The sequence below is a fragment of the Lagopus muta genome, chromosome 2, assembly GCF_023343835.1.
Source record: "Lagopus muta isolate bLagMut1 chromosome 2, bLagMut1 primary, whole genome shotgun sequence".
Taxonomy (NCBI): Eukaryota; Metazoa; Chordata; class Aves; order Galliformes; family Phasianidae; genus Lagopus; species Lagopus muta.
The window spans coordinates 11,416,986-11,440,449 of record NC_064434.1 but is presented as its reverse complement, the minus strand read 5'-3'; the positions used below and the strand labels follow the sequence as shown (position 1 = coordinate 11,440,449).

Genomic DNA, 23,464 nt, shown 5'->3' with positions numbered 1-23,464 from the left:
AAACACTTACTATATCTTACCTGGAAATAAAGTAGTTCCAAGTCACATTCGAAAATCCAAAGTGTTGATGCAAAACATTCAATGCCTGTCTGTCATGAAAAAAATTCAAGATTAAACATGAAAAAACTCTGCTTTTCCCTCACTCCTCAGAAAAAAAAATAATAATATATATATATATATATATATATATATATATATATATATATATATATATATATATATTTTAGAAGTAGTTACACCACATTCCTTCAATTGGAAACTGAAATTTTATTTTAAAAATGAAATATGAAGTATCCACAAATCTATAAAGTAATTCCATTAAAAATTCCTGTGAGGTTGAAGAAGTCAGATATTTAACTTAATTTTTATGCTATATAATTCTTCAGAACAAATTCAATTTAATTTCAATTTTTTAACATGCAGTTATCAAGATTGTTCAGCCACAGGTACTCACTGGTACTATTATGCATTACATTAAGAATTAAAAAAAATAATAATGAAATAACAAAAATAACACATTTCCAGAACATTATAACAGCTATTTAGTGTACAGCTGTACGTACACACTAAGTAAATAATTGCTTACTTATTTATGGCTGTATTTATTTAGAGCAATATTTACATTGAAAGAAGTTAACCAGAAGTGATTTAAATTCATAAATGAAGTTTCCAGTCTCTTCTGAAATTTAAAAAATAAAGAATGAAATTTAAATGATCAACAGTGATTATTTCCTTTTGAAAATGTGTGGGAAGAAAGCTGAGAAGAACACACATGGATTAGGTACTTCATAAGGAACTATAGGGACAACTATTCCTGAGATCTGGCTCTTACATCACTTTTACAACTCCCTAAATAAAATAATTTACAGCAGTGTAAGTTTGCTCCAACTAAAAAGTTGAAACCAACTTAAGAGAAAGTAATCTGCTAAAGACAGGAAGAGAACTTCCATTTCAGCCATGCCCTCAACATTGCTAATATGGCTCCACACACAGTCTTTTTCACAAATATTCTCATTCACTATTCTAATGAACATGGAAAAATGGAAGTTCATGAGATCCATAAATCAGCTGAATTAAGTTCTGGTATGGAAAATTTCATGGTTATGTTTCTGTGGCTGTACTTATAAAGATATGGCTAAAATCATACCTAATCTAACTACAGATTTTTGTTCATTTCAAAACATAGAAGTTTTTCAACACTTTCCAAAGAAGAATCCCCTGTTGAAGCTCAGGGAGTGATGTAGCATTTTTTTTTCTTCACCCCAAACGAAATACCTCACTACGAAGTACTATAATTCATTACAAAGACAGATTAAATTAAATCAGAATGAAACTCTAATTTCTCAAGTACAGCACCCACACAGAGAACTAATTAGGAATAATTCCTTTGAGTAAACAAATCTTTATACCAATTAGCAGCTGGTCAAGTCAGGGAACTCCCCTTCTCTAGGGAAAAAAAAAGTACTTTCAGCATTGCTTTATTATGCTGCTGGCTGCAAATTCTCTCTAGTTCTGTAGCAGTGGAGGGGATACAAAATTTATTTTTGAATCAATTTAATGGGAATGTGGTCAAGAGCTGAAAAAAAAAAAGCAGCAGGAAAAGGCCTAAATTATAACAATATTAGGATTTTTTTTTTAACTTTTTTTTTAACATTTTCAATCTAGGCCAATTCTGTTCCAAAGTCTAAACAGAAAACCTAATAGCAACAGTGAAATGACTCAAAGCAAACAGTAGCATTAATGAAAAGAAAGTACACAGAGAGAAAAATTCTCATTCTTTTGTTCTACCAAAAAAAAAAAAAAACAACAAAAAAACAACCCCAAACCCAAAAACAATTAAAGCCACAAAGCAGGAATATTATGCCAATGCAGCATTGAAAGCAGCAGTTAGGTGCAACAGTAAAACTGGATAACAAGATGCCATTCAAAGGAGGTTGATTCATTTATTATTTGTGACGTTTGAATCTGCTCAACAACTTCTGTGCAAGATTGAAAGGTGCTGAACTGATTCCTACCTTGTTGAAGATGATCCAGAGCCTTCCTGATACTTAGAGAGAGATGGCAACCTGTGAATTTTAAAATTTGATACAAGAATAGTTATTAATGAAAGTTTAAATTAATAAGTAAAAATAATAATTAAAAAAAAAAAGTTACCTTAGTGCCTTTAAAACATTATAGTAATTTTTCTTTTTTAAAAAGCAATGAGAATGTATCTTCTCTTGTGCGTTAACCCTGAAGTAAAAGGTCAATTATCATAGTACAGTGCACCAGGATAGTGAACTACTGTTCACAGGGTTAGGATACCAAAAAAAGCTCACACCGAGCTTAGGAAGGTCCTGTAGAGTTAAACTGGATGACTCTCGGCAGTTTTAACTGTTTCCATGGAGAGTTACAAGGAACTGAATAATAGGAATCGATAAAACCTTTCTACTGTTTTAACTTCACAACTCGTGGGAAAGAAGCCAAGAAAGAGGAATCAGTGAACAGGCAAAACAGGAACACCCACGGACAAAAAAGAGTCTGGAAAAAACCCACAGAACCCAGAAAACTACAATTTCCTCTGGAGCAATGATAAAGCAACAGAAGTTTTTTGACCCTCCAGCCCTATAAGGCACAGACAGCATCAGCTACCATAATTTTCCACAGCCTCTACTGATTAAAGGTGCATGAAATCATCACCCCTTTCCTCTTGACCTGCTGACACTGAGGACAAATCTGAAGGATTCAGTCACTTCAGCACTAAGTGAGCAAGAACGGTAAAGTTTCAAAGAGGGTATCTCACTTTATCTCACTTAGGGCTTAGTGTTAACTCCAGCTACTGAGCGTTTAGCTACTTTCCAAACTTTGTGTCACTAAGAGTAACTGAAAAGAGTGGTCAAGCCACAACAGAGTAAGATTCATGTTGAACGAAAACAAAGCAATTCACAACACGGGATGAGAGAAAGTGAAGTTGGTAGAATAGAAAGGATGAATATGGTAAGAAAGGATTCCACTGTGCAGGTAAAGAAACAGGAGTGTGAAACTTGAATGCCTGATGAAAAAAGGAAAGAAAAGCTAGAATTTAGCTTTGAAAGGGCAGGTCCAGCACAGACTATTCCAACACTGTATTCACTTGCTTTGGAGACGAGAAACAACAACAAAAAAAATCCTCAATCAGTTTGACAAAGCGGAGGAAAGTCTAGATAGATAAGCACCTTAACTCTAAACAAATACATTAATTAATCAATTAAAAATCTCATGCCAGAGTAGGCATCTGCAGAACTGTACTTATTAGACCCATCATCAGGAGAAATCAATTTGAAAAAACAGACATTTTCAGCCACTGACGCCAGGGGCAACAGAGTTTAATTGAATTCACAACCCAGTATCACGAGAAAGAAAAGAGAAGTGCATTAGTGAGGGAAAAAAGCTGCTAAATTCCCACTTCTTTTTGAAAGTATTAAATGAAAAGAGGACTACAAAGTTCACAATTCAAATGTCAACAACTACTAAATTCCCTCTAAATGTATAGGATGTGTCTCTCAGAATTCCAGTAAAACATATGAACAGAGATGCTTTTCAAGAAATTAATTATTTATAGAACAATTCATCCAAATTAATTAAGATAAAGAATTGCTGGAATCATTGAGACAGAAAAAAAATCTAGTCTGTATGGAATGAAGAGCTGCTGTAAGAAATGAAAAATGATGTTATGATGTAAGAACAGAAGACAAAACATATGACAAACTTCAGAATTGGTGTAATGCAAAACAAATTAACTGGATTGTTTTAAAAAAAATCTCTATGTTCAGAACAGGAGTCATCCCGAATTGTACAGGTGATGTGAACTGGAAACCTTGACATCCATTGTAGATATACAGAAAGGTAAGTGAGTTTTTCTTGAATTACAAATATGCTGACCATTTCCATATATTTTCCATATATTCATGGATAGCAAAGCAGATTTGTCAAACAATTCTCTTATTCTCACAAAAAAAGGACAACGCAGGAAAAAATGAGCTCTCCTACAGCAGGCATAAAGTTTACTAGAAGCTTACAGACTGGCTGGACTAGAACAGTTACTTACGAAGTCCAAATACATTTTTATATAGAAAAACCAAGTTTTTGAAACAAAGCCCAGCAACTATAATGAAGTACCTCCTGTTCAGCATAATCATGAAACTACAGCAAGCTTGCTGTTTATACTAACTGTTCTAAGTACAACTCAGTTACGAGCTAGCACTGTATTAGATTTTTAACAAAACCTGCTTTATGTTGTAGAAGCCTTTTCAACGTTTTAAAAAACTTATTCTCGATATCCAAATGTCTTTTGATCCTAATTAAAAATTAAAATAAAAAAAAATAATCAAATGTCTACTGAAAACAATGCCAGTCCGGTTCAGTAAAGCTAACACAACAAAGGGGTATGCAACAGGCATGTAAAAAATAACAAGTAGATGCCAGAAGGCACATCTTGTTCAGCTAGCAATAAATGCATGGAATGGCCCGCAAGGCAAGTTTACTGAAACATTTGGGCTGATGGAGATGGCACTGAGTGGCAGAGAGAAAATAAACTACTCTAATTGAAAGAGCTTCCAATTTTCTGATTTTGCTCTTTAACACAATGTTCCTTTAGAAGTGGAGATAAACAATCAGATTGCTATCAGAGTCTTCCAGAGGAGAGCCAAGGGAATCATAGAACACCACCTTAAAAATGTTAATAAGTGAACACCAGTATATTCCCTACAACACTGTGACTCAAATGGAGTGAACAAACATATCACTGAACAACTGTTCTTTTCAGCATGAGAATTCTTGCGTCAGGAAGAACACAAAGTCATCGCTTCCTTAACACCAGCGTAATGAAAATGCGCAAAAGCAAATACACGCTGCTGCTTACTCATAGAACCGCAACAAAAAAAGTCAACCACCCTGAATGCCAGTTTAAAGGAAGGAGGTCAACAAGGAGGAAAATCATCACAGATTAATGTAGAAGAAAAAGTTCTATGCTGCTTTGGTAAGACCATGTTAAATTATCTCTAGTCAAAAGGCATTTATGAAATGAAGCACGAAGTCAGAGCAGTAGTCTGGGGGCCCTGCTGGCGCTAACACTTATTCCACACTCAGGGATTTGAGCAGTAACAGTTCACAACCAATTCAAACTTTAGGCAAAACACAGCTGTTACTCTGAAAGTTTCCTGTTGTGCAAGAAATAATTAAGACTGTATGAACAGGATTCAATAAAGCAGTAATAGTAAAGACGCCAAGTTAATTCTACTTGCAAATGGGCTACAAAAAGTTGCAGTTCAAAACTGAAACACTGGAGTTAAATGAGATGTCACGTGTAACAGAGAGGTCAGGCTATGAATTGTAACAATGCAACCGCAGTATTATTTCACATATTAGAACTCATTCACACCAAAAGTAGAAAGTACAAGTTCCAAAACAAAATTACAAATCTCTATTTCATGGGGGGGAGGAAGAGGGGGGAAAGGAAAGAAAGCAGCACTGTGTATAGTGAGAAACACAGGCTTATTAAAACCTTTCATATCAAGCTGGTAGTACGTAAATATTGTGCAGGAAGATGAGAGAGATGGATGGCAAGATGGAGATCTTAGAGCAGTTCACACCACTAAGCAGCAGCACTTAATCTAGGTCTTGTTGCTTCCTCCACATGACCTCATCATCATCAACATCAGGAATTCCAGCCCAGAAAGCAGCATCCACCATACTGTCTCCCTGTGGACCAGAGATGTCTAATCATGGTCCATCCCAGGTGGAGAGACAGGTGCTGAGTTCACTAGGCAGCCTTCACTAATCACACAACTATTCCTAGAGCAAAGAGGCTGGGAGACAGATGGAAGCACACCACGGACTACATGCAACCCATAAGTTGTCAGTGGGCCAGACTTTGTTAAGATATTAGGTTGCTAATAGCTTTAATGCTGCTTAAGAAAAATAATAAAAATAAAGAAATCAACTCATTAGTTCTTGCAAAATACAAAGTTAGACTTACACCTACTTGACAAGAGGCAATCAGACAATTAAAGAGTTGAGACATTTTCTTGAAACAGATTCCCCTGGGAAAACTTAAATCATTCAAATTCAGTTTAGTATTAGCAAGTTGTTACTACTGCTTTGGTTAAGAGAAGGCAGAACTTAGGAAAGGGATAAGTTTTACACTATTATCAGGAGGTCAGAGGACACTGCAAGTGCCATCTGCTTACATTTAATTTACTCATTTTGATTTAAAATGCCAGACCATTATTTTTCATATATATATTTTTCTAAATACAACTTTTAAAATGACTCATTACCTGTTTGTTCCATTGGGCTTTTCTCGTACAAACAATACAAAACTCAATTATTTTAAGATTTAAGGTTGCTCTGGATTATTTTTCCAGCTTATACAGGTTCTCAGCTTCAGATTTGACTGATTTTATTTCTTTGCAGAAACTCCTGCCATTGCAGGAGCTCTCAGATCCCAGCTTCCTGAAAAGCAGGATTTGGGGCTGCAAATATAACAGAAATCAGAGCAGAGCAAATAGCCATGCTTGGAGCTTGGCACCAGCTAGCATGGTACAGTTTGTGGCTGTGCAATTAAAATCCTGTCCCTCCAGAACAGCCTGCTCAGATCCAAACAGCTTTTTGGAAATGGTCCACTGTCTATACTAACCCCAGAACTATGCTTGGGCACGATGTGGGAGAGTGTTAGTTGGCAAAGGACAAAAGTGTGTCAGGATCAGTATTAAATTTTAGCAGTACAAACAGGCACATGCCATATCCACTCCTTGTTTAAATCCCACTATAAACATGTATCATGATTATAGTTCCCAGTTGTTCCTGGAGAACTTCATTTTGGAATTTAATTCCATAAGTTGCCAATGTACTTCAGAATCAACAGGTCACCTTCTCCAGGCATGATGGCTTCTAGTTCTAATATCACGCCTTCACCTAGGCTGCTGTTTTCAAATGTACTTTCAAATGAAGAAATACACGTAAAATAGTTGACTATTTGTTTCCAGGTGTATTATGTGCAGTGCAGGTGAAAATTAGCACTCTCTACATTTTGAATTTATTTATGTTCAGGTAAGACTGAAGAAGAGCATTTAACTTCTTCCTTTTAGCAAGCATGGATATCTGCCAGCAGAGTACTGGTCCAGCCCATCAGCTAGCACAAAGTGGGCACAGCTCTGCTGACAATTAGCCAATGTGCAGCAGCTGGGACTCTGCTTCTCCAACCTTGACCTGCAAGTCCGTGCCTGGTGGGCAAGGAAACAAGTCATACACTTTGCAAGGTTAGTGTTTCATGAAATAATCTGCTGTGCTTTCTTCATTAATTCATAGACTCGCTGGTATCTTCACAGATTTATTCTAAATCAGAAACCCAGAATGTGTTATTTATCATGCAAATGCAAATCAGAAGCATTTAGATTTAATTAAAATATAAAGTAACAGAAGCAACAGTCCTTGTGAACACAACAAAAGCATGTAACATTTTTCCAAAGGGAAATGCTCACTACTCTGGCACAAAGTGGACGCGACTGTTATAGTGAGGAAGAATGAGTGTGTTTTAAACTTTGCATAGATGTAAGCCACATTACCCAGTGACACAAGATAATGAAAAATTACTGCGAGTGCAAAAACGTGCATATCTTTCATAACTGCATACCTATAAATTACCCCAATCTGTGCTTCTCCTGGTCTCAGCTCTGCTTACCTTGAAATTGCCTTAAAATGTAGCAGCACTGGCAAAATTGCCTATTATGCTGTGAAACCTACCCCAATGTTGACACTCACTGGACCACTGGCTGCCAATCCAGTTCACTAAGTTCTGAAAGTTATTCTCATTCTCTGCCCAGTGTAACCGTTCCAGACAATGAACTCCTCTATGCCCATTTACCTGGGAGTACTTTAATTGTAGAACCTTGAGCTACAGGTACTTCTGTCTTACAAAGAGAGAGAAGAGATGCCTCATCTACCCCAGCACTGACAGGAGCAAATCCTATGAGCACGTACACAAAGATCATTACACTCCAATTAACCAGAAAACTATCAGATCTTCCAGAAGAAACGATCAAAAAACCTAAAACACAACAAAAGCCACACCATGTAAGTGAAGTAACAAACTCATTAAATCTCAGTGACAATTGCATTGCTGTCATGAAGAAGGCATCTGTTTCTCACAGATTTTGGCCTAAATCCTAGTTCTGATGTGGAAAAAAATGTATTAAACCATCTTGTCAGAAAGATGGATTTTAACTCCAAAATCACTGGACCGTTTTTCTCTTTCTCTGATGTGCAGTGCAGAATATCTACAGTGACATTAGAAAAAAGACAAAGGTATGAAAAAACTGCTCAATACCAGTAACTACTTCTCTCCAGTTGCCTTTAGACTCCCTGAAAAAAGTTTTTGTTCCATAAAAAAGTAAACGTTTAAGTCAAAGAGCTTTAATTTCACAGCTGTGAAAGAAAAGACTATTTTGGTTTCCACAGGTAGATCCATCCTGCTGTCTTTTCTAATTAAACATGTTGCATTAGACTGAGCTTGAAGAGAGAGGCTGATTTAGATGCTTCCTAGTCAAATTGGTTCAAAGCATCAGCAAGTAAAGGGAATGTACAACTGGCTGGAACCAAATTAAATCAATACTATGGATTGACTTGGAGATGGCTTTGAAAGTACATTGAGGAGATCAGCAGGGAGCATGGCTGCAGTTGACAGATTAAGACTGGTTCTGGCTGTACACTTAGATACTGAAACATAAAAAACCAAACACTACCTGGTAAACCAGGGCAGAATCTTGGTGGCACTTTAGAGCTATTTGTTTTCACCCTGTGGCGACAATGTTGCCCTCAATGTGAGGATGATACTTTCTGTTAGAAAGCATCACAAAGAAAACACTTGCTGAAAGTTACTGTAAGATCCCAGAGTAAGTGGGCGCAAGACCTCCAGTCCTGGAAAAGCACTGAGACTTCCAGATTTCAGTTCTGGGCAAGTCTTTAGTGAATCCCCTGAATATTTTGTTCTCTTGTGAATGGAAAATGAACTTTTAACAGTACAAAATTAAGCAGTAAACTTAGGCATGCCTGTCTACAGTCACTGGCACAAGATGGGAGAATACCGCACAGTCATTCTTCTAATCACCAGCAGGAAAGGAACATTTCTGCAGGTTTGGAGGACAGCCTAATCCCAGAGAAATGTGGGTTTTTTTTTTTTCTTCTTCATTCTAAATACATTTATATTCAGCCTCCCTTTAGAATCTCTCACCCGTGTAGCACACACACATAAAAAACAAAGCAAAAAAGAAACACCAAAAAAGTAATTCTAAGAATGAAATGTTTTATTTCAGTGTCAGTTGAAGGGAACACTACCACGTACTCTGACAGTTATATGAAATTAAACATGGAAAGCAGAATGTCCAACAGCATGTGAAACAGTGCAAGAAACAAAGCTACCTGAATAATCTCCCCCCAGCTCCTCTTTCTGTGATCCTCTCTCTGAAGCAAGTCATATGGCAGCACTTTTCTCCTTTTATGGGAGAAAAAAAAAAAACAAAAACGGAGAAAGGAAGTCAGCTCCACAAGCAGGACTGAGCGGCCACATGAACCGAGAAGCTCAGTGCTACTCACTCCTTCCTACCAAAGTGAATTAAGAATATATACCCTGAAAGAAGCATGCCATGAACCAATTGCCATTTACCTAAGGCATACATAATTACATCATAGAATATTTCATGCTTACTGAACCAGAGAATGTACTAAACACTAAGAGAGAGTTGTGTAATATATTTGTGTTTGCTTATCAAACGTCATCTTTCCTCGTGTGAATGTCCTACCATTAGCATATGAATGTCTTCTTTCCGAAACAGCTGTAGTGATAGTATGACTCAGAGCAGCAATTAAAATGCATTCCTGTGAACTATCGTATTTTCTACTCATATATTTCTCTGTGCTTTGTACCCTGCCTTGTGCCCAGCACCCACTCCCAGTTTTGTGCACTTTATTTTTTGTTCAGCACCAAACATGGGTGCAGAGGGCAGAGGTGGAGAAAGATACAAATGACGTGACGCAGTTTGGCCTTTTCAAGTAAACTGTTGAAATACCATTAGCAGAAAACTCAGAAAAGGTAACATACAACACTCCTTATTAATCAAGCAAAAAGGCAAAAAAAAAAAAAAAACACCCAAAAAACAAAAAACCCAACATTGGTCTATCAATAGAAAAAAAAAAAAAAAAAAAAAAAAAAATCACTGCTAATCAAAACAGCTAAAATTTTAAATTGTAAGAGAGGACTCCTAATTACAAAAAGCTGAAGAATCGAGAAATAAGAAAGCACATTTCCTCACCACATACAGGTAATGAGATCAAGAAGCTGTAGTAATTCCCATTTCCTCTCCAACAACAGGCAGCTGGGTGCATCACCCAGGCCAGCTGGGTAGCAGATATGCTCTGTGCAATCAGGTACTTAATTTGGCAGCCTCACACGTACCTGTCATTGACTCAGAACCACCTTCTTTTCCTCAGCTGATGAGAAATCATTCCATGTTTTATTTGACTGCTTTTCTTGGAACTCACCCTGCAAACAACTGAACTCAATTACACAGTTACGCTTGCTGGGTTGCAGCCCACGCACCAGAAATTAATAACATAGATAAGCACTGGCCAGGTCAGTCTCTGTCCATAAGGTGTTTTTTTCTTGTTTGTTTGTTTTGTTTTTTTTTCTTTTTGAAGGAAGGAAACAGTCTTCCCAGTTATCACTATCTGGTCAGATCAGATGGCCAAAAAATTAAAATTATCCTTTTTTTTTTTTTTTTTTTTTCCCCCAAGTGCATGAAGTTCACTGACAAAACAGTCTATCACTGCTATTACATGGAAAATGAAATTTGTTAAAAATGTAAATATATTTTGGTTATTGTTAAAGATTATTGCTTACTCTTGGGAAGCTTTTAAGTATCACCAGTAGGTACTTAGTCATTTTCTGATGAAATGCTCTTTCAGTATAAACAAGGCATGTATTTTTAAAAAGTAGTATTTTAATGTGTAGGTGTCCCTTTGCCTTATTAGAAAACACAGAATAACTGCAGTTGCAGAAGTACAAACACTTTATTACGATTGTGGTGAGTCAGACGCCAGGATTTGGCAGCCCACAGTGTTCCTCAGCAGCAGAACAAAAGGGGATTTTTTTAGGCAGATTTACTTTTAGTTCAGTAAAGGACAACATGATACTGTCTGTGCTGCAATGAATCAAAACCACAGAAAAACAAAGGCCTAAGTAGTCAGACCACAATCAATTTTGTCTCACGGTATAAACATGGGCAAAAACATTATCCGTACTTCTAAGGCCTATCACATGTATGTTCTCTCCATGTCTTTTGGATACAAAATTTAAAATACTATGCCTAACTAATTGCAGAAATACAAACCTTTTCTACAGGCAGCAATACCCCAGAATATTCAAAATTAGGAAACACTTTCTATTTTCCTCTTGAGTACAAAAAGCGTTGATAAAAAAAATCCACTTACTGTTCCGTAACATCTTCTCTAATTAAAAATATAAACCCTCAGCACTGCACTCCAACAAGACCTCTCATGTATTCAGAGCACGAAACACATTTTGAGAGACTCATTTTCCAGCTTCCCAGTCATGCTCTCATTTGGAATCACAAACCGTCCCCGCAGTAATTGATATTACAGAGCTCTGCTTTATTATAGTATTTTGAGAGGATGAGGGAAGTGCTCCAGTCCTACAGGGTATTTATGCTTTAATAATAAAAATACAGGAAAAATGGTTGCAAAATGCCAGTTCCCATTTCCTCCCCTGCCAATCAGTTGTTAGGAACATGGCTAAAGTCTTGCTTCCAGAAACTTCCAAAGATGCACGTATTCATAATGCAATCCTTAACTAAAGGCGTCACCAGCAGTCTACAGGTGATCCTTTGAGTAAAGCACTGTGAACTTGTCAAACAAAGCAGTACAAGAAGTCAGACTATGTATATGTGGGTGGGAGGAAGCGTAACTGATACAAAATCGGATTCGCCACGGAAATGAAGCACAACAAATTCAACAATCTAGTCTTCTACAACCTAAACAGGTTTGCACAACTGAGAATTATTACAATAAATCTTTTCCCTCCCCCAAATCCCAAAGCAGAAAACCTCCAAAAAATTAGGAACAGCAAATCATCTGTACCAAATAACAAACCAAATGATAAATACCACTGCACATCTCTTACGATGGCTGTTTAAATACAATTCTGGAATCAATTGACATGAGACAGGATCAGCTCATAATGGTACCACCACTCAGCATTTCCCTATCAGCCAACAGCTGATAGTAATAAAGTTTTGCCCCACAGCTCCCCACTATTAATATGCATAAGAGAAACCAGAAGACATACTTTCTGCTCCCTTCTCAGAAAGCTATTAACTCAAGCTAGCCTCCCAGACTTAATGTGGGGTTGCTGCAAAATGAAAATGAGAATGATCAGGCTGTTTACCAAACACACATGCAATAAAGAAAACAGAAAGTAAGTTTTCTTTGAAGTGACTTCGAAAAACAAGAAAAGCATCCCTTCCCACTATTTCCCAATGTAAACACATTCAGCCTATAAAAGAGTAATCTTAGCACACAGCAGTCTTCAGAGGTTGTAACTACATGGTTTTTGAGATGCTGTGATCCTACACTCTGGGCTCAGTTCAGCTGTGTAAGTAACAAGTGCTAAATGAAATATCCTCAGCATCAACTTTATATATAACATCCAAGCTGCCCAGCAGACCTTTCACCAAGCAGGACGTGGTTTTTTTCTACTTCTTGAATCTTCTACCCAAGGATACAGTGGACATCATAAAGCATCTCAGACGATTGTGTCAGGCAACTGAATCAAACTATGTTCAAATCATGTCCTAACTCCAAAATAACGACTATTTTTGGAAGGTAATCACAGCATACGTGCCAAATTCTGGACTTTATCTTCTCCAAAATCTAAGCTTTTTTTAGATTTACTAGTTAATATGAGAATAGAAGCACAAAAATGGACTCTCATGAGAATTCTAATCATGGCTACAGTAATTTCAGTTATGAACTTTAAGTAACTGGGATGGTAAGCAGGAAGCCCTCTAACCCAACAGGAAACAAAGTTGAGAAGCCTGCAGTTTACACTTGGAAGCTCAAGAGGTATGTTATGTTATTAAAAAAAGGTTTTAAAACCTTCAAGCCTCTCCTGGAGTAAAGCAGAAAGTCATCCCTTTCATAAACTGATGAGGGAAGGAGTCAGATAATTCTGAAGTTTCAGATGAGAAGGCAAGAGCACACCCTGGAGCACCATAGAGCAATTTAAGAACATCAGCAAAGCAACCATGAAGGAAGTAAAAGCACCAGGTGGTAAGTGGTCTCGGGCCTACAAGGCTGGCTCACAGTCACACGTCCACATGCCAGGGCAGAGCCAACAGACCACTGTCTGTTCTAGACTACACCCACTGATGGTATGAAATTGAGCATTTCCTGGATCAAAGAACGAAAAACCCATGAAAATCAGATTTCCCTCACCTCAGATGAATGCCTTGATCACAGGACATGTCACCCTTCCTGTGGCCTAATTAACACCACTGCATGTGAAATAAAGGTTTCTTACCACTACAGAACAGTTTATGAGATGTTGTCTGCTGTACTCTCCTGGGAAGTCAGAGCTGTGAGCTTAACTTACTTCAAGTTGAAAATGGGACATAGAAACAAGCTTGCACCTCATAGTTAATTGATGCACCTCATGCATCAACGAAAATAATGAGAGGAGGGAAGAGAGAAAAGCCACTGCAAATTCTTCTTCCTTTAGTTTAAATAAATAGTTTGCACTTCTTATTTATTTCTTAGCCAAACAAGGCTTTCAAATCCAGTGGGAACACTCCTGTCTGCAGGTGCCAAAAGCAGTCAGGTGCAAGAGAGATAGAATTCTCCAGAACAGTCCTGGCAATAACAGTGCTGAACGGATGCACAAATGAAGTTCCATGTTTCTCATTTTTTCTACAGAAAAAAAATACAGATAGCAGAGTGCTATCACACAGGAGTTTTAAGAACACCATCACCAGCTTTAAGGCATCTAATTGTAAAACAGGCCACTCAAATAATTTATGAATTCAAGTTGTAATTCAAGAAGAAGAAAGACTTTCCCTCCAAAATTCCATAAATTATATATATATTTATATTTAAAAGCTTCTAATAACAACTTGAATGTGTGTGTACCAGAGTTCTATAGGACAGTACAGGATTGCTGTTACCTAAAAAAAAAAATAAATCAGTGCAGGGCTACATATCCCCAAACACCAAACCACCTCCACAGCATTATTAAAGCGTGCAAACTTCAGCACCCAGCTATGACTCAGTCTTTCAGAGCTCACCACAGATAAATAGGGGACCAAACGCCAGGTCCCAGTATCATAGAACATATTTCATCATGTAGTCCATATATGACAACTCTCACGATACACTGATGCTGTTCAACAGATGTGAGGACTGTAAACTTAGGGGTTACATTTATAAACTCAAGACTGACAAAACCAGAGTGGCATTTGTGGGAGGCATAAATAACACCACGTGTTGCATTGCTAATGGATCCTTCAAAATGAATTGCTCACATTTTTCAAGATGCACAAATTTCTTACAAAGATTTATTGAAAATAGGTTCAGGCTTTAGCTCCGTTTTTTGCTCTGCCATTCACCCAACCTAAGCTCTTAAAAGTCATTGCCACTCCAAACAGCCCTTCAGAAATAAAATAATGAACAGGAAAAAAAAAAAAAAAAAAGAAGTCTAAGATTCACAGAAAGTTTGCACAGAGCCCTGGTTATGCCCTCTATTGACAGGCTTGTCAATTAGACTAGAATATTTCAGCTGTTGGCTTGCAAAAATAAGTATTATTGAATGGAGGTAAGTCTGGAAATGTGAAGATATTGCTCCTGAGAACATTTCTAAACATTTTAAATCCTTAATAATAACAGATCTTTAAAATATCAGTGTCTCAGTACCCTCCTCCCCCCAGCTCATACCCATCTTACAATTTGTCCAATTTCTGATATTTTTGCCATACAAGCAATGACTGCTACCAAATCATCAATCTTTATCAGATGGTATACGAGGACAGAAAAATAAGGCACATGTTTTTCATTTTAATTGCAAGTATGGATTGGAGTCCTGTGAAAACAGAAGAATGGTAAAATCAGTGCTTCGCATGAATTAAGACCTATACATCTCACATCACTCGCAGTGCTTTCATCATCATTCACACGTGAATGCCTAGCAGCTCCTATTACAGTTTCAATTTAAACAGCAAAATTCAAATTTATGACCGTATTTTTTGCAACTCACAAGCTGTCCCATATATTAAATATTTTAATTCATGCCTCTCAAACTGTTTTCCCTGATTTAATGCTACTGTTTTGCATTCATAGATAATGTAAGTAGAAAGCGCTGCTAAAAGAATGATTGATAACACTGAAACAGATCCAAATACATACTGAATTCATTACACTGGAAACACTATGAGGTTTTGGCTCCCTCAAATTTGTATGCATTATTACTGCACATATTCCTCTGTCCATTGATACCACAGCTCACAGTGACATACTAAGTCTGTTTCCAGAGATTTAACAGAAGACTTAATGATGTCTGGATTGCATACAAGTTCTGGATTTAAAACATTATTTTTCTGTTCTGTATAAAATGTGAACTGAATGATCAAGTTCATGTTCTCCGACGTGCATCATGCATCTGGTACTAAACAATGCCAGTGATTCCACAAAACCATTTTCCATTTTCCCTAAAAATTCCAAACAAGATGGTATTTGGAAATATATATATAAAATCAATTAAAGAAGTCTTACTTAAAGTGCCTGTACACCTATACAACACGGTTTCTGATAGAGTATTAGAACTATTATTCATCTAGATTATGTCTATTTTTATATACATTTTTAACCACTAATTTTGTGTAACACATAACCTGTAGAAATCAGCAACATACTACGCATGCAAACCTTTGACATCTTTATGAGACTACCAAGCTGCTGAGGACAACATATTTTAACCTAACAAAACTGTGTTAAAAACAATATTATGAAGACAAACTAAGCATATTAACAATGAATTATCTTCCCAGTACTATAAAATACATTAACAGACTCACTGTTATGGCAAAATGGCATCTGCTGACAGTAACTATGAAGTAGTATCCTAGAACTTCACCATTTTCCTTTGTGAATTAATCAAGTATTTTTCATTCTAATTACTGGCATACATTGTCTTCTTAATTACTTGTGGTTTGCTTATTTTTTGTTTTTAATAAAGAAGTTCACAGGCATATGTGACTGCATAAACAGTACATGGGGACAGTGAAAAGTAAAGAGCAGAATACAATAAAATTTTGGACAGTCATTAAGAAACCATGCAAATAATCCAGAGAGCCTCTATTATGCTTGCTATAGTTTACATCTCAGTGAAACCTTAACATTCAGGTACACTACACTACGGTGTTCAACATGCAGCTGAGGAATTTCATTCTTAGCTGTTACCTTATGCTCTTCATAAACTTAAGTCAAGCCTTTCATGCTAATCCCATTATCTGTAATTTCATTTCATTAAGACATTCTTAAAATCTACTCTAGGAGAGTGAAATTGAGGAGCTATAGCACTTTATGACATGTTTTTATTTTGGGCCTGGTGAGGGGGTGGTGGCTTACAAGAAAGCAGGATCCAACATAAGAAACTGCCAAGTTTATTCCCTAAAAAAAAAAAACAAAACAGCATGCTGTTCTGCTGTTCATATATACATTACAAAGATATAAAAGACAGCATATTGAGAAAAGGTAAATATTATCTTAGTTTTTCTCTGTGCAGTGTGAGTTGGGATATTTTCATATACCAGTGCTGGATGTGCAGGGTACTCTACCCACAAGGCAACCTCTTGTCACAAGTGCATCTCATTCCATCTCTCCCCACCTAAGCAGAGCTCACAGTCAAAGTCATTTTCAGTTTTTTTTTTTTTTTTTTCTCCTGACCTTGCAGATGGCAAGGAGAAGAAATGCAAAGCAAAAACACCCCTGTCCCCATTTATCCTTTCCACACACGCATTGCCTTTAGGAGCTGGTAAACAACAACCAAGCACAAACATGGTCTGTATAGAAATGGAGAGCTACCAGAAACAGGTTGGGAAGCAGGCTGAGCTGCCCTCAGCAACGGCACTGGAAGGATGTGAAGTTCTTTCCGCATTTCTCGCAAATTATGGAACGTTTGGTTTTATCCATTGGCATATATTACCAGGGCCTTACTGTAACACAACCCAGAGCAATAAAATTAAAGCTACACTGTCTTGAAATTAAATTAGGGATGAAGAAATGCAAGCGCGGTATCTGCTCAGCGTAACACAGCACTGACAGCGATTCGTACGATGAGCAGCACATTACAGAACGTGATTTTCCTCCGTTCTCACGTCTAGCTCTCGAAACGGAGCATCCAGTAAGCCGTGCTCCCGGCACGGCCAGCAGCCGCCGCAGAAAGTTTTCAGCAGAACCCAAGTTGGGCATGAGAGCCCCCTGCCCCCATCTGCAGCACAGGCAGCGGAGCTCCGCGACCTTTTCGTTCCGTCCGCCTTCCGAGTCCCCGTCACAGCCCAGCACCCGGTTCGCTGCCTTCTGTCCGCGGCCAGGTGCCGCAGCCCGGCCCAGCCCGTGTGCAGCGATGGAACCGCGGATGCTCTGCGGACGGAGCGCCTCACATGAGGAGAGCCCGCCCGCCCGCCCCTCGCCTCCCCACCCGGTCCCGCTGCCCGGGCTTGGCAGCGAAGCGGCGCGTTCCGAGGCAACAGTTGGCCGCTTCCCCCGGCATCGCCGTCGTCCCCCGGGACCGTCCGGACAGCCCTCCCGGGAAGGACGGGGGGGAGGGAGGGAGAGGGACGGCCGCGGGCCCAGGGCTGGACTGAGAAGGGGGCACAAAGACGGCAGCTTCCCCCTGCAGCCCTCCGGGGAAGGCAACACCCGAGCGGAGATCAAAATAACGCGGGGGCTGCGGGGCTCCCCGCTCCCCTCCCAGCAAGGGGAGCTTCTTCCCACCCAAGAACGCCGCCTCAGCCCCCACCGGCGGCCGGGGGACGAGGAGACCCGGCTTACCTGAGCCGCCCGTCGCCCGTGCCCGCCGCGGTGACCCTCGTCCATCCCCCGCGCCTCAGAGACAGCCGCGGCGCGGCCCAGCCCTGCCCGGCCCAGCGCCGCACTCGGAGGCCCGCCCCGCGGTGACTGCGTACGGCTCCAGCCAGCTGTCGGCCCCGGGCGGGCGCGGCTCACCCCGGACCCGCCTCCTGCTGCCGAGGGGGGCGAGGCGCGCGGGAGGACGACGGGGCCTGCGGGCTCAAACGCGCGGGGTACCGCACCTCTGCGCAGCCGTTCCTCCACATGCAGGGCCCGGCGTGCCCGCCTTGCCTCAGGCGCTCGCCGCCGTGTCACCTATGTTGTCGCTGAGGCGGCTTTCACCCATATCTCTCGGTTCCCAGACCGTCCGTCTCCTTTCCCCTTTGTGGGCTCTCTTTCAGTGTGTGAATGCTTGAGTTCAGCAGGGCTGCAAATACTCTTTTTTTTTTTTTGGCTTCACACAAGTCAGTACTTCCTCAAGATGTCAAAAGCAGATCTGAGCCCGTTCGCAGCTCGTGAAAATGCTTTGTACTTCCTCTTGCTTCTGGGAGGGTTAAGTAAGGTTAAAGCTGTGAGAGTGTTTCGGTGCTTGGTTTCCCCCTTCCCCAAAAGCTAGTCTGAGTCATTTACAGGAAGAAAGAAACCAAAAACAGCCTGCGAGTAACAGCGTTGGGAGTACAGCACAGAAATAGCAGGTTATTTGTTCACACCAAGGCTTGTGCTGCTGAGCTCTGTAAACGTGAGAAGCCAAACGCTGACCACAATGCCTGTGTCACACTGCCATGGAGCCAGGAGCTCACAGCTGTGCTCTGTCTGGGGAAATGTGTCAAAGCTGGGGCCTGTGCCACCCAGCAGGTGTGACTCAGGTTGTGGGGAGGCTGTCGGTGTGTAGGATGCTCTGCTGGCACAGTTCTGCCTTTTGCACCAGAGCAGTGTCCTGGGCAGCAACACTTCCACAACCATCACAGTATGCACCTGGGTATTTTTGAACTGCATTTTTTTTGGTCTGAAAATTCCCAATTTTCTGGTCAGAAGTTAGTCCATGGAAAGGCTCTGCTACAGTGCATGTATTTAATACAGCTATCCCTACAGCATCCAGCTCAGTGGAGCGCTAAACTGCTGGCTTGCATTTTTTTATCTACTCAAAAGTAGCTTGTAAAAGCAGTAAAAAGCATTGCTCCACTTTCAAGCAGGAAGAACACTTACGTGGACAGCTTGAGCCTGGAGACAATGGAACCTGGGATTCACAGCTAGCAGCTCTGTGTCCCCTTTTCCTTTGTTATTTTTCTGAGGCACATGTTCTGACCGCTATATGATGGGCATATCTTTAACTGAATGCCATTATAAAAAAAAGCTGTCCCTCATCACTGGTGAATACTCCAATTTTGTTTGTATATGTTATATATACTCTCAGAATGTATGCACTGAATGCCGATGGGATTTAGCCAGAAGAATATTTTGTTTCTGGATTCTGGTAGTATTTAGGAATTAGATTTTTTCAACTTTTAATTCTGTCGAAACGTATGTTATGTATTGATGAAATGAATTCTGGAACTCTACACAGCTTTCGCGTCACACACTGCCATAAGAGTGAAGTTGAACAGCCTTCAGGGGGAATGGCAGCTGAGTGATAGATTTCAGATTCTCACTTTTGGACAGTGACGTTACAGGCTAGGAATTAATTGTTTAATCAGCTCTTTGCGCATTAGCCATGCGACAGTAACTGTCTGTGTGGAACTGCTATCCCAGTGCAGACGTGAGACAAATTCAGCTTGGGACATATTTGGTAGGGTTTGAAATCCTAAAGTCAACTCTTATCATTTGGACTCTACAAAATGTGTCAAATAACACCCAGCTTTTGCTCAGAAGTAGTGCAGGATTCCCACAAACATGTCTACCAACCCTGTGCCAGTATCTCAATCACCCTAAACTTGCTTTAAATTTGTGCTTGCATGTAGACAGGTGAATTGTGCCTCTAAATTTAGATGTGTAGACACTTACATGGCCTTAGATGTCAAGCAGGTGTTTAATCTCCCACTGCAGTCACTGTGTACTTTGCTGCACAAGTGAATCTACATTCATTGCAATGGAAATTTAGATACCTAGCTGAAGACACCTGCATACAGACCACTGCAGTTTGGGAGTTTGAATCTCACATTGAATCCCATCCAAATCTGTTTGCTAACTCAAATCTCAGAGGTATTTAACATGTTTTCTTGCAGCTATGGCAATGCATATGGAACCGTAAGCCATGGCTCAGCTGGGACATGGTAGAAGAGCAGCAATCTTACAAGTTTTTTAGATTCTGGCATTGCAACATCTCCCATAATTTGAAAGACCACATCGTTTTGTTTTTGTTTTTAAAGAGGAAGGATATATTCAAAAAGTCATCCACAACACTGGCAAATATCTGAATGACTATCTATCTGGGACAACATTTTCTAGTCTTTTGTAGAGGGTATGGTACCTTGCAAGTCCTAAAAATCATGACCTTATGCTGAATAACAAGCATCTGGATGCAACCAATGACCTCAGAACAGATGGAAAAGAGTTTTTTGCTTGTGATGTTCAAATTGCCAAGCAGAAGTAATAGACTTATTTAGCAGTTTTCTCAAGTATTACCTGTAGAAGTTGATCCGTGGAATAAAAGGACATCTTTCTTAATGATTGTTTTAGCTCTCTGTTGACTGCCATAGAAGGTTAGTAAAAACAATGTTCTCAGAAAAGAAAGGTTTAGCACTCACTTCAGAGATTACCAAATTTGAAAGAAAGTCTCTTCAATTTCAGAGCTACTTAATCATCTCCTCTGTCTGGAAGTACTTTGGGTTTTTTTGGTTAACACACACAAAAAAAAAAAAAAAAAAAAAAAAAAAAAAAAAAGAGAATGCTACTGGATTCTATGAAGTAAATTAAGTAAATTTTATGAATATTCAGTATTCAGTATTATCCTGTCATCACTTGCATAATTCATGGTACTGATGCTGTTTGGAATTGTAGCTGTTCATCGCTTATGAAGACAAACCTCAGTACTAATCTGCAATTTAGGGACATAATTTTTTCTCAGTGATACCAGACAAAATTAGGAAGTAAAACCAATTTGAGACATAACCAAAAAAAAAAAAAAAAAGAGAGAGAAGAAAAAAAGGAGTTTATCTGTCTTTCTTATGAGTCTGAATCATATCTGAAATTGTTTCCTACCAGAGAAATATGCTGCTGTATGTTTGTCATTTTTTTTTCTTTCCTCGTAAAGAGTCAACCATCAGTAAGAGGGCAGAGAAAAGTTTTGTATCTCAGTTGTTGGCCTTCTGCTCAAATAGCTTGCTTTATCAGCGTGCACTGGGACTTCGTTGGAAATCCCCAGTTTATTTCTTGCATCAGCTGATGAAAGAACTTAGCTGAAGCATGGGCAGCCCTTTTCTGGCAGAGGATCAACTGCTGGATATTAGAGAAGCTACACTGATCACAAAAATACAGGCATCCCAACTGAATACAGCTGGAAATCTGTCTTGTATTTGTTTACCTATTTGGGAGTCAATGCATCAGAAATATAATCCCCATTAAAATGCATGTACACACCTTGGAGAGGTGTACAATAAAAATATGTTTATTTAATGTCTTGATTATATTCATTAGGCATTCAATGTAGACTCAATTTTATTATCAGTCTTACAGAAGTTAAACAAGTTTGCTCAATAACCTCTGTGATTAAGCTTCTTGTATAAGCTTTTAAAGATATGGGCATGTGCACAGTTCAAAAATAGTTGAGATTTATAAAATAGAATAAAATACATAATAGAATAAAAATAAATGTTACTTTTGTCATTTTTAACAAGTCTGAATATTATATATTTTATATATACTATTTGTATACTATAAATAGCATATATAATAATGGATCTTTGGTTATGTAATTGAATGGGAATATGGTTAGACTCCGGGATACTTTTTGGGTATGGTTCTCCACTGTGAACATCCAAATATACATGACAAAGCATAATAATATTGCTCCTTTATACTGCAGATGCATAACTGGTAACACTGTAGTACTGAAAATCATAAAAACAACAGAAAGCTTACCTTTTCAGAACTCAGAAGTTTATCAAGAAGCTTGATAATGCTTACTCATTTTGCATGCTTTTCCTACAATGAAACTGCAGGGCAGTGGAATTATAGTTTACAAAAAAATAGTTCAGATTTGATGTAATAATAATACTAATGCAAAACGAATAGCAATCATTTCAATATCTTTCTGGATATGTAATGTTGCATTTATCACTATTAATGTTAATAAGAAAATGTCTATGTACCAAGCTATTTTAAGCTGGTCGGCACAAACCCATTTTCATTTGCATCTACTGAGATGTATCCTGGCAACCGTATATTTTTGGATTCGTAACAATTTATTCTATTCATTTTATGCAAATGAGATAACCAATACTGCAAGAATCACGAGAATTCAAGATGGATATCTCGGATAACATTGTTCAGAGCTATAGATAGATGACTAAGGATGATCTGTAAGTCATATAATTTTTTCAACAATTTATTAAATATTTCCTTCAACACATCAACCCAGCTAAAAGGTTTATCTTGCATGATTCACATACTTTTTATTCCAAAATGGAAAGCATTAGCAACCCAATCTGTGTCCTGTGAAGTAACGATTATCCCCCACCATGGTTCTGCTTCCAATTTGTTCTTTCGTAAGTTGAAAATGCTGCATGTTTTCCAAACTCACACAGAGCTTAATCAGCTGGAGGAGAAGGAAGAGCAAAGACTCCAGCCACTGATCGCATCTGTACATGCTGACTTGCTAACTGAATAAATAAAATAGTGTCTACATCAAACACAAAGCTGAAGTGCTATATATGGAGTTACTATCTTATTGTGTCATTGAAATGTCATTGAAAGGACTCTTATAAAAAAAGTGTCTTATGGTTTTGCTGTTTCTGTGAGAAAGATTTGTATGCATTTGCTATAGGAATAGTTTACAGCAACTTGCACATCTTCAGTATATTTTGGTACCATCAAAACTTTTACTGTTTCCCTTGAGATCTAAGGTCAGCTGGGCCAAAGCTTTGTTTATGTACGGTGTATAACACTGTCCTAAGTACAGAACACTATCAAAAGAATTAATTCCTTTTCCCTACCTTTGTTTAAGAGATTTTAGCCTGAATCTAACTCACTGAACCTGAACAGTCCAAAAGCCAGGCCTATGTAGTTCTTCTGAAGAAATGGCAATTCTGAAGCAGCGCAGCTGGTAGACTCAAGCTGTTACCTACCAGATGTTCCTCAGTGCACATGATAAATTTTGCTG

The 23,464-nt window shown here is 38.8% G+C and overlaps 1 protein-coding gene across 4 annotated transcripts in view; it reads right to left on the bottom strand.

Moving 5' to 3' along the window:
• Positions 1 to 18,569, bottom strand: part of CYRIA (CYFIP related Rac1 interactor A) — a 54,146-nt gene extending 35,577 nt beyond the window's left edge. Inside the window, exons 1-3 of one of the 4 annotated variants that reach the window (XM_048936236.1) lie at positions 18,390 to 18,569; positions 2,016 to 2,066; positions 21 to 89 (exon numbers count right to left, since the gene is read on the bottom strand). Coding sequence is in view for 1 of the 4 variants with exons in the window: in XM_048936234.1 (XP_048792191.1) it covers positions 21 to 89; positions 2,016 to 2,066; positions 9,436 to 9,491 (176 nt within the window). In the remaining 3 variants the exon portion in view is untranslated. Of the gene's footprint in view, positions 1 to 20; positions 90 to 2,015; positions 2,067 to 9,435; positions 9,507 to 18,129; positions 18,283 to 18,389 lie in introns of those variants that run through there. The other 3 variants (XM_048936238.1, XM_048936234.1, XM_048936233.1) reach the window with 3 other exon arrangements.
• Between the last annotated feature and the right edge of the window lie 4,895 nt (positions 18,570 to 23,464).